The 12,899-nt window shown below is 40.9% G+C and overlaps 1 protein-coding gene across 2 annotated transcripts in view; it reads right to left on the bottom strand.

Annotated features, from left to right (window-relative positions):
* LOC144823278 (sodium channel protein type 2 subunit alpha-like) overlaps window positions 1-12,899 on the bottom strand; it is an 859,818-nt gene that overhangs the window by 674,889 nt on the left and 172,030 nt on the right. For both annotated transcript variants that reach the window (XM_078681635.1, XM_078681634.1), the window contains exon 2: window positions 8,062-8,379. In XM_078681635.1, the coding sequence (XP_078537761.1) occupies window positions 8,062-8,331 (270 nt within the window). In that variant the 5' untranslated portion in view covers window positions 8,332-8,379. The remainder of the gene's footprint in view (window positions 1-8,061; window positions 8,380-12,899) is intronic.

Below are 12,899 nucleotides of genomic sequence, written 5' to 3'. Positions count from 1 at the left end.
GGCAAAGATGCCCTGACTGTTGTACTTCTTCTCCACACTGCCCATCATTATGCCCCGAAAGGTTTCCCCGGAATCAAACTCACTGCTGATCGAGTTTATATGGGAAACAGGTAGACATAGGGTAGCACTGGCTAAACTGCAATACTAGACGGCAGAGGGGGGACTGGCAGCCCCAGATATTGAAGCCTACTACCTGGTGGAGCAGCTCCAGTGGTTTAACAAGTGGATTTGTTCACGAATGCACCCTGGGGAGAATACCATCAGGACAATACCAAGTATCTGTGCCCTGTACCAGGTCCTCTTGAACCCCAGACTACCACTTCTAGAGGGTGCCAGAGACTTGCAGTTCATTTGACACTGCTGGTGATGCTCCCTCTAGTGCACCCATGTCGGCATGCAGTACTCGCCAGATCATTCACTATGGGGACCGGAGCAAATAGCTTAGGGAGATACATTGAGGCGCCTAGCTGTATGCCACTTCAAACTCGGCCTTCGCTTGAGGGGTCCTGCTGTTGATCTGCCTTGGGGTGCCATTCCAAAAAACAAGGAAAATGTTCGACCCAACAGGAGAAATGTAGTGGTGTTAGGTCACCGACTTGACCATAGTGTGGATCTATGCTTCTAATACAGACCAGGGAGGGTTTCTTGCTGAACTGTCTAGAATCCTAGCCACTGTGGGGTGAATCAAGTTGGGAACCTCTACAGAGATGATAAAGTTTTAGCATTTGATGACTTCTCCACCACCTTTGAAATTACAAGAGGTCAGTTTTTACGACATCGGGTGGTAGTTGCTACTCTGGGTGACCACTGGAGTACAAACATGGAAGAGCCCCCACATTATAAGTGTTACCTATTCATGTGCACCACAATGGCCTGTCTCAAGGTGGTAACATGCTTATACCAAGCCTTGTGGCTCAACATTACTACACCTTTGGTGGAGCTGCATGAAAAATTGGAAGAAGATATTGCACTCTCAATCATGGAAGTGGAGTAGACTAAGACACACTGCAAACACCTTTATGGAGTCTAGGAATGGCAGATGTAAATTGATTCGCTTTTACTTTTTGCACAGGGTATATTTCACCCCTGGTAAGATCATCTGTGTCTTATGAGCGGCTGAAGTGGGCTGTCCATGATGTGGTGAACAGGGTTCTGAGATGTTTCACATGGTGTGGTACTGACCCCTGCTGGCTGATTATTGGAGAGAAGTGGTGGACTGCATTAATGAGGTAACTCATAGATCGATCCCACACACCTCCTTGTCCAGCTTACTGGGGGATTCCCCAGACCTGCCAGTTGCAAAATTACCACAAGGTTTGTAGATTTGGGTTTGGTTTTAGCTAAGTGTGAGATTACTGTGCTCTGGAAAGCTACTAGGGGCCCTAAATTGGTGAAATGAAACAAAGACCTCATTCTGTGTGCGGAATTCGAAAGGGCAATATTACTTTAGGAGGTGAGAAGGGGCCACAGATCAATGGACCCCTTTCCATTTGAGAATGGGCTAACACCTACTTAAAGTAGGTGGTAAAATGTGAATGTTTAGCGGCCTCATTTAGGTGGCTAAACATTCTTACATACCACTGTGATTCAGTATTAGGAAAGGACGCTCTAAACATGACCCTTTCTAATACCGAATCGGTATGTATTCGCAATTTCAAACTATGATTTGGTAACATGTTACTGAATCACAATTTGGGAATGATACATATCAAAATGCATTTGTCCAGTCGCAAACAGCCCAATTCTGCGAATTGGGTCATTTGTGACCTGACAAATGTTTGATACATCTGGCCCGTGGACAATTCAATGAGCAAAAATGTACTTTTTAAAATGTGAAACATTAAATCTGTGGGGCAGTTCTACACCTTCTACTGTACACCTATGTATCATGCTTTTCTTAAGCAAGCCTACATGATTGTTATTTCTATATTATGTATGGGGTATCTATTACGCTGATTTCACAAGAGATCAAGTACGACCACTAGCTTTGGCAGGGTGATCCACAGACCTTCAATAACATTTAAAAAATTTTGATCTTGATTCATACATGGAAACTAGTAATTAATTATGCTTGTTCCACACAATTTTCAGTAATGCAAATGTTTTCAGTATCAAACAAGCTTTAGTCGACAATTAGTCATAAAAGCGAAATACAAAACATATTACTAAAAAGATAGTTCATTATCGATGTTCAAAGTAGCTAACAATATTGACTTTTTTTTTTAAATGCAATTGGATCATCATGACATTTTTTAAAAACCATAAAATAGCGTTAATAAAACATATCGTAGCTATCACTAAAAACAACCACTAAAAGCAAGCACCGTTGGAAATCACTACTGCAAAGCATTAAACTTTAGTCCTAACATATGGGGCCAGCCATACAAGGCAAGATGCATCTTGCCACAGTGTAGATGTGAATCACCATATACTAGTGAAAAAAATAGCATATGTTAGGTGGAGAGGGAGTGTGACCTAATGGCCCATGACCAACCCAAAGATTTTGCTGCAGCTGTGATGACTGGGATAGAGGTGTTTGAGCGTAGAATTCTTCCAGCTACTTCGCTCCTTCTGGTTCCAAGTGATTTGCAAATTGCCACAATTTGCAAAGTGATGTGATGTAATATGTGACGTCATCAGCAGTGCATTGCGGGGGCGCGAGTTATAGTTAGCTCTACTAACTATAAGAGCCAAATTTCTCTGGTTTTGTACAAGTGAAATGTCCAACTAACTATAACTATAACTATAACTATATATATATATATATATATATATATATATATATATATATATATATATATATATACATATATATATATATATATATATATATATATATATATATATATATATATATATATATATATATATATATATATATATATATATATATACTACTATTATAAAGGAAGAACTTTCGAACCTTTGAGGCGGGTAAACTCGGGAACCACAGCGCCAATCCACACACCCGATACATCGTTGTAATCGTCAGGGTGTGCAGATGGACATAGGCTATATAAAGTTAATAAATATACGTAATTGCAAAAATTTACCCCCCCAAAAAAAGTAGTCCCTTGGAGGAAGCGCCAGCCGCGACGTGCGTGCTGACGTTAGGTGCGCGGGGAGGAGCGGCGTACAGGAGCGCGAAGAGGACCGGTGGACATGAGCGCGGGGAGGAGCGGCGCACAGGCGGGGAGGAGCGGTGAGGAGCGGCGGACAGGCGGTGAGGAGCGGTGGACAGGCGGTGAGGAGCGGCAGACAGGCGGTGAGGAGCAGTGGACAGGCGGTGAGGAGCGGCGGACAGGCGGTGAGGAGCGGCGGACAGGCAGTGAGGAGCGGCGACAGGCGGGGAGGAGCGGTGAGCGGCGGATGAGGTAGGTTATTTATTTATTTATTTAGGAGCGGTGAGCGGCGGCAAAATACAAAAGCAAACGTTACATTAAATGAAGCAAAAATGACAAACGTGAGCCAACAAAATACAAGAGGAAGCAAACGGTGCATTGCAAAAGTGAGCCAAACGGTGCATTCCAGGAGGAAAAAGTGACGTGTGCAGATTACAAAAGCGTACAAAGTAAGCAAACGTTACAATAAATGAAGCAAAAATGACAATCGTGAGCCAACAAAATACAAGAGGAAGCAAACGGTGCATTACAAAAGAGAGCCAAACGGTGCATTACAGGAGGAAAAAGTGACGTGTGCAGGTTACAAAAGCGTACAAAGTAAACAGAGGTATAATACTGCATTACAGGAGGAAAAAGTGACGTGTGCAGGTTACAAAAGCGTACAAAGTAAACATAGAGGTATAATACTGCAATATATGGAGGAAGGCTCCGGGGGACCCACGGACAACGTCGGGCCGGGTGGGGGCCCTGAAACCTAATTGCTCCCGGACAACGTCGGGACGGGCTGCTAGTATATATATATATATATATATATATATATATATATATATATATATATATATATATATATATATATTACACCAGGAATCCAAGTGCAAAATGTTTCCGTTTTATTAAGCTGACTCTCAGCATGGTTGATGACACGTTTCGCCCATTCAGTGGGCTTGATCACATGACGAGACCCTAGTCCCAAATTGCTCTTCAACATTCTTGTCACGCATCGCATCATGTGATTAGTCAAACTGAAAAAAATACTTATGGATATTCTCAGTGTACTGTAAGCATCATAATAATTTAAAATCCGTACCATTTAGCAGCATGGACTTATTAGGTTATGCAACATTTCTGGGATCAATCCGAAGCAATATATAAAGTGCAAAGTGCTTATTCGCATTTTTATGGAGGCAGTTGCTACCTTTGCTTGTATGCATACACATTTTGACATTGCTATTGAAAAATAGAATTTGATCTAGGTTCTGTGCAAATGGCAATTTAGATAGTAAACATACACACTTTTCATAAGATCAGTCCAATGTATAATATAAAGTGCTAAGTGCCTGATCACACCATTTCTTGGAAAAATTGCTGTCATCTTGTACAGATACTTATATAAAAAAATATTTATTTTTTTTAGCAATCATTCAACGAAGGGGGCACTGTGGTACTGATCCTCTCAATAAGCATGGTTATTCATTGTCTCATGTCAAAGTGACACTGTGTCCTCGTATTTAGTATATGTTGGATTCTATTACTAATGGAGGCCAGTTGATCTGACATCTTAACAAATAAAATAGTTATAGACTGGATATATACCACTGCAATCATATCTGTACCATTCTGAATTTTCAGCTATCTGACCCTTAATAATCCCTTTTTCTATACATTTGAACCAAGAAAAAGCCAACAATTACATCCTCCATGTTCTGTGCTGCGAGCCCCATATGAATTTGCATTCATAGCCATTGCTTATATTATGGTTGCATCCAGGGCACAAGTCCTATAGAAAAAAGTGGGGGGACTGATAGTATGCAAATGACCTCGTGACGTCACGTGCTGAACGTGTCCCGGTGTCTGAAATTTACACCGGGACACGTTCAGCATATTTCTTTGGGGCCCAGCTTCTTGGCAGGAGGGACGGCGTCCACCCTGTGAAAAAAATGGGTGGACACCGTCCACCCGCGTGGACCCCAGACTTGAGCCCTGGTTGCATCACAAGACAATATACAAAGCGCTACAGAGGGTGTTTAAGGTGTGCCGTGCAAAAAGCAACAAAAAGAAAATCACAATCAAATATTTTAGAATGTGAAAAATTTAAATTAGAATTAAAATTAAAATTTAGGTGCTAGCGGGGGCATTGACATAACACACCAAAACATCACTGCCATATGTTTCTTTAATTGTTGTAATGTGCATTGTAATATCATCACCTCACTATTTAGGATAAGTTGGATTAAACCTAAGGCTAGAGGAGTCACCCTGCCATAATAATATATTCTAATGTTGCAGCACCCACAACGGCATGATCGAATCCTGAGAGACCCCTATTAATTTTAGGGGGATACGTATAAATAGGGGGTCAGATAAAATTTGATGTTAATATGAATCTATGTAACATATGGTGTTTCAAAATTGATGTTAAAAACTCACTGTATTAATTGAATAAATAACCATAAATATTTCATAAAAAAATTATACAATTCTCCCCCATTATTGAGTCCTTTGGGAGCACGAGTATCTAATTCATGTACACATTTAGCCTCCAGTTGTCTTAGGACTCTCTCCCAGTTCCCTCCCCTTCTCATTGGTGAAACTGCAGCTATGACAAAATATTTTAAGTCTTCAAATTTATTATGATGCACTGCCTTAACATGTCTGACCACTGGATAAGTCATGTCCAAGTTGACAATGGCTCTGAGGTGCTGTAAGATACGAACATGCACTTGCAGTTTTGTGCTCCCCACGTATTGAAGTCCGCAAGTGCAGCTCAATACGTAGACAGCATATTCTGTATTACAGGTGTATCTGGCTTTAAGTTTTTTTGTAGTGGCGCCATACACTGTAGTATATTGTGAAGTGTTGGCTCCAAACTTACATGCTCTGCACGTAGAGCACTTGCTAAACCCGTTACGGGGTGTTAGCCACGTATAACTTGGTTGGTGCACATTAGTAATCAATTCTGGACAAGGCTTGACTAGGGCATTGTTCATAGACTTGGACTTTCTGGATTTTCTTGTGTTGGCTGCTGTAAGTTGTTATAAATCTCATTTTGGTGTTTTCTTCCTTTTTATTGGAAACACTGACTTTTCTATTGTTACAAGGGATATTGTCGTTGCTCAATAGGTCTTCCTGGGATATAATTCTGACCAAGGATAAAGCTGAATCAATGATCTTGTTGGTGTAACCCCTGGCTAAGAATCTGAGCTTGCACTAATTTCTAAAATTTTTAAATGCCATGTCTGTGCTGCAGATTCTACGTAGCCTTAAGAATTCCCCATATGGGATACTTCTTATCAAATGGGTAGGGTGAAAACTCAGCGCATGAAGCGTCGAGTTACCAGCCGTACTCTTCCTGTGCAGAGTTGTTTCCATTGTATTGTCTTCTATAAACACATGCACATCCAAGAAATCAATAGGATTTTTTGTCAACTGCTGCAGTAAATTGGAGGTTAAGATCATTGATATTTAAGGTATTAACAAAAGCTTCGGCCAATTCCTCAGTTTCCTTCCATACAAAAAATATATCGTCAATGAAACGCATCCACCCTATGATGCGTTCGTCCCATATGTCTCTGTGTTTAACCTTGAGAGCCTGCTCCTCCCACCAGCCAACGTGTAAGCACGCATAGCTGGGGGAGAAGCAAGCTCCCATGGTGACTCCTCTTCTTTGATGATATATGTCTTTGTCAAACAAGAAATGGTTGTCATGGAGGCACAGAGATATCATGTCTAAAATAATTTTACCGTGTTGGTACAATTCCATGGGTCTATTTCCTAAAAAGAATTCACACCATCAATATGATTAATGCTTGTGTAAAGAGCACATATATCCAGAGATAGCAACATATACTCTTCTGACCAGGGAATGTCATTTAGTTTCTCCAGGAAATATATATACTGACATTACAGTGTCTAGCTGCTGGATCAGAATACCTATCCACACAACTGATACCTATGCCGCCATCGGGGGGCCCCAGGACAGCCATGTCTTTAGGATACTCCAAGGTTTCTGGAACTTGGGTTTTCCATTACCGCAATTGAGTATTGTCTTTATCAGTGACCCTCTGAGCTTTTTTTGAATGTCATTAGATGTACTTTAACATGCATGGCTTAATTTAATTGTACTTTGATAAAATTGCGAATTCTACTTTATATGCTTCATATATTCTAAGATGGCCGCCGCATTTTGCAGGGTTTGGCATGAACAGTATTGACAGTCCGTTATTTGTGTCTGATCAGGATATGTAACAAAGTTTCACTTCTCAATCTGTGTGTGAACAAGACAGTCAATAGCTGTTGCACTCCAATTGTATCTTTCTATCCAATTCATTATAAGTTTGTTCTTTAAAAACAAACAATAGCCAGTACGTGTTTTGAGGTAAAAGCCTCTTTACAAGACATTCTAGTATTAAGTAATTTTCATCAGATAGTTTAGGCTGTCTGACTAGTTTGTGATTTAAAAGATCAAAACTCCCTCCTCTTGTCTGACATCAGGAGTACTAAACATATTGCGACTGCCAGTAAGGGCTCTATGTAAGTTGGAGTATTGATCTTTTAAATCACAAAATAATCAGACGGGTTGATGAAGATCACTATATGCTGATGAAGGTTTCTATATACTAGAATGCCTTGAAAAATAGGCTTTTACCTCAAAACAAGTGTTGGGTGTCCTGTGTTGATGAAGAACCATAAAGAAGTATAATAAATAGGATCAAAGAATAAAATTGGAGTGCAACATCTCTTGATATTGTTGTAGATCTATATACATTGGAGTATGATTCAGAGTCATAACCCTTTAAGGAAGATTGGAGTACAAAACATATGATTGGGGTTTGGTGCAGGAGGTTAGTAGCACAGGGCTGAACAATTCCTAAACCACAAAGCACAAGATATGGTTATTTGAATAGCATCATCAACATTATGTTGGCTACTGTAGACTCACTTTTTGATTGCTATAGTATGGGTCCAGGTCCTCCATCGGTGTGGAAACCATTTCTGAAGGGAGGTCCCCATAAATAAATGGCAGTGATTTCCCTGCTTCCAGGTCTCTATTTGGCTTTGGGCCATTTTCATCGTCGTCATCTCTACGATCTGGTTTTGGGGGCTTCTTGGCCTTTTCTTCGGCAATGCGCTTTTCGATAGCTTGAAGGGATTCCCTGGTGAAGAGTCGTAGGCTGTCAGGTCCTGGTGGTATATGCAGTGGCGGCTCCATCTTTTCATCCTGCAATAGTTACCAGAGACCCTCTTCCATAAGAACGTGCTGAAAAAATGATGAAAGAAAGCGTATTAGGAATACATATGAAAAGGTGTATACAGATTAATAGTGCATTATGTATGGCTTAAAAACCTAAAAATACAAGAATGATATAAGAAGCAATATTTCCATACATTTCTCAATTTTAAAGATTTCAAAAAAAGTTTGCATTTACCAAACAGTCACAACATTTCAATAGATCATCACCATTTACCCTATGTCATCACCTATATTCCACTCTAGCTACACAAGTGTCATAAAGTTTGCACGTTCTTGTAAAAGAAAGCAAGTGAATATTCCTTGTAAGTTGTTTTCCCTAGTAGATTTCTGCGATGTGTCTCTACAAAGAATAACACTGCATGAAGATCAGAAACAAATATACCACATCTTTTATGGGGAAAAAAACACAATTTTGTTTTGTATATTTTGTTTGAACTTCTGCAAACCACAAATGTTCTAATAACTATAACTGTAATACATCATACATTAACGACTATGAGTGACACTTTTTCGTGCGAAAAATGTAATAATGAGGACGAGGGAAACATATATAAATATAAATTATTACACCCATTTGAGCAACAAGAAACTCTAAGATCTTAACTCTTGCAAAGCACCAGAAATAGAAGGGCATTAACCTAGGGGCATATTTCCAAGCAATAGCGATAATTATCGCTATTGCTTGGTTAGAGACTTGTTTCCAGTCGCTAACATCTTGGCACGCCCACTTTGCATGTCATTAGTGATAAATATCACTGACATGCAAAGTGGGGCCCAAGATGGTCGCTATCTCCTACTAGCTGTCGCTAACTGGTGTTAGCGACAGCTAGGTAATAGGGAGATAATTTTATCTCCACTTTCTTGGCTTTTAAAGCCAAAAAAGCGGAGATAAACCCCCTTGATAATATGCCCCCTATTTCCCTTAAATAGGTGTGTTGACTGGAAGCTGTCCATCACTACAGCTTTCAGGGGTTTTGAGGGAAGTTGGAGGTATGAGAAGGCTACATAAATGGAGGAGCTGCCTCGAGGCTGTGTGTCGCCGCAGCCAAGCCTCAGATTCAGGGGTTTTGAGGGAAGGAGGGGTTTGAGAAAGCTTCATACGTCCAAAGTAGCACTGAGCATGGTTGGGCAGCAGGCAGTATTACCTCTGCTCTAATCTCATCCTCCATGAATTACAGACAAAGCATTAGCATGCAATATCAGAAAGAGATACCCTCTTAGGGCCAGATTTATCAAACGTTTTGACCCATTCTGTGTCTATGGGAAAATGTGTTCATACATACGGCCCTTAGTGATCAAATTGTTCAGAGTGAAACTGGAAAAGCGGGGACAAATCCACAGAACCATCTTTATGTTCATGATCACATAAGAGAGTGCCTTCAAATATGTGTGTCATACAAAAACATGTTTGTATAAATTGTGATGGGTCCAAGTAATGGTACAATAAAGTTCCTTCATATCTTTGAGTTTAAGTGTACTCTGCACGTGTATAACACGTCACAGATATTGTACAAATGAATCAGAGGAAGGACAAGCATTCCGTGGTTATTAAATATTTTCTTAATAGCTCCATGTCTAAAATGTTGCAAGTAAATGACCTCCGCACAAAATACATGACATCAATTGGTTTGTGAAGTGCAAATTGAAATCCTGTTCATTGCTTTTTGTTTTAATTTTAAGGAGCACTTTACATGAGCACCAGTTAGAGAAGGTCAGATTTTGTTTTAGGAATGGAAAGATTAAGTCATTCGCACATCTACACATGACGTTGAGCCAATGCCAAGACTTGAACCTGGTACCCGGGTTCCAAAGTCTGTAGCTCTTGCGGTAAGACCACATCCTCTCCCATGTCTCGTGTTTGATTGAATGTCCTATAATGTTACTCCAGCTATAACAGGAATCTAGTTTGCATATCGGGTACACTTGAGAACTGACTTGCCTCTCAGCTAACTGCCAATAGAAAACACTTCAAGCTGAATAAAAACAGCTCCCTTGAAGTGAATGTCCTTTCCTGGAGATCCTTCTTTTAATGACTGCTCCCATTTGTGTCTTCAGCCTCTTTCGCCATAAGCTGGATGTGTGGCTCCATTTGGGAACCACCTTCCTTACTGCTGTTGGGAGGAGAGAGTCTTGTGATTGATATCCCTGTGGGGCGCTGCAAAATCATCCGGCTACATGTTGCCCGCTCAACCCCCTCCACACAGTACACTGTGAGGTATAGCACCGCCACATATCAGGCACTGCAGGATAAGGTGTTTAGGAAGGTATGGGGAACTGAGTTTATTAAGGATCTTGGTACATGGTTTATTATTTTATCCCGACATCAACAGCGAAACCGGAGCACCAGACCAAATAGGCCTACAAACAGCCTACCCAAAATAAATCAGTCAGCACAATGACCTGCACAGCTTAAACTTCAGTACTAGACTGTAAGGCACAGGCGGCAGGCCAGAAATGAAAAATTAAGCTGACACCTGCCATAGAATACGTTGCAAGGTATGGGAGATGCGGGTTGTATAGCAGAGTAAGCAGTGCGTAAAACACAATGCACAAGAACCAGGTCCCACCCAAACAGTGGCCGCTTTGGTGTAATATCGGGTAAATCACCACCCGGTGGTACACAAGACCCAACAAGGCCTACAGGCAGCCAAAATAAAATTAATTAGCCCACACTGACCTTCACAGCCACCGGCTCCTCTTAACTATACGGCACAGGAGGTGGCGTTGTAATAAACAAGGAAGCTGCTGCTGACCACAGCCTCAATGTCAGGGACCAATCAACACACTGCATTGTCGCAGTTAAGTTTCTTTACCAGGCACAGAGCTGACATGCCACGTGGTATGCTTAAGGGGAGGCCGGAAAGGACTTCAATAAATGCAAGGGTCGGTGCTCAACGCCAATAACCATACAGTCAATGCATACTGGTCAAATCACGAATAAAGGTGAAGTGTTTTTCAGACAGCAGTGCCAGACAGCACAGAGTTGAGCGCACTCATTAGCACAGTACTAGGCTCTTAAATTAAGGTCCTAGTAGAGCGTGCCTGGCAAGCTCCGGGGTCTTCGTCAGGGCACTATAAATGCGCGACTTTAGTGCGGTGATACGTGGTGTATGGCAGGGCTGCTGTTACATTCCCGTCTCATGAGGGATCAATGTGTTTGGCAGACTCAGCACTTCCAAAGCCTCCTCTCTCAACAATTAAATGTAAAAGGTTGACTAAAACTTATGTGGTCTGTTTTTGTGCCTATCTAAGGATGGCTGTTGCTCTCAGTAAATGTTATGTAGTATTAGGTGCACAGGAGCGGTTGGGAGTTCCCTCATTGGCATGATGTATGCACTCAGGCAAATAAGAGGCATTCCTTTTATTCAACACACTGTCTGAGAACCTCAACAATAGATATAAATCCCTGAAGAATGATGAATTCTAACCAATAAAATAGGCAAACAATGTTCATGTCCCCTATTGTATTGGGTAATGACAGAGGCCTTCATTCTATAAGTCAGGATAATCATTGCGAAAGGACACACTGTAATTTGCCTCTGAAACAGGATTGAAAACATTTTGAGACTTTTTCCACACACAAATTGTGTCAAGTAAAAAATGCATTTGTGCTTTAAAGGGGAAACATGCAGTATTATTTTCTTATTCCCCTATTATGATGCACATAACTCAGAATTGAGAAGTTATAATGCATCCACTAAATGTTGCTTCCCTGCAGTATCAATATGTACTGGGTCAGGTATTACCAGGGCTATTGTAATGAGGTCCATAGTAGGATACATTTTATTCTTCAAGCAATCAGGGACTTCATCCTAGGCCCCTACTACATAAAATGAAATCCAGGTCTACTACTGAAAATGCCTTACGACAAGACAGGTTCCTATTTACCTTGGGCATAATTCTACATAGCGTAGGGAATGGAGACTGCTGGTCACATGCAGATTTTTTTCCTTCAAGGGGCTAACAATTTTCACCCCAGAGAGAGCTTTTCGCTTAACCCCACCAAATCTGAGACGTATCCATTCTCTTTCCCATTCTGGAAGGCGAGTTACTGCAACTGGAGTAAATCTCCAACCATTTCCAGGCTGGTAAAGGGTTTCACAGGAGTTTGGAGATACCCACAAAAGCACAGCTAAAATGTCATGTTCTTCTACCCGCAGACCACTTTCTTAGAATTTCCAAATGAGAATTTCTCCAGTCATACAACCGGGAATGTCATGCAACATGTTGCCCATGCTCCTATTTCCCTGTGCATTGTACAGTGGGTAGAATTACTTACAGAGTAAGTAACTCATGGACAGAATACACAATAGGAAAACCATTTACACCTTCCAGGATTTCCTTTGTGAATGCTAGTCAGACATGGATGTCCTATCTTCAGTCATAAGTACATGTTTAGGGCTGAAAATACCTTTGTGAATTGGCCCACAATCTATTAGATTGAAGTCATTTGACAATTGTGGATGCATTTCATATGCATATAAGCATAATCAACCCTGGGCATTAATGTATTGTGACAGCATCTT

The sequence above is a fragment of the Lissotriton helveticus genome, chromosome 3_1, assembly GCF_964261635.1.
Source record: "Lissotriton helveticus chromosome 3_1, aLisHel1.1, whole genome shotgun sequence".
In the NCBI taxonomy this organism is placed as follows: Eukaryota; Metazoa; Chordata; class Amphibia; order Caudata; family Salamandridae; genus Lissotriton; species Lissotriton helveticus.
The sequence above is the reverse complement of the archived record's forward strand: the minus strand, read 5'-3'. Positions and strand labels throughout refer to the sequence as shown.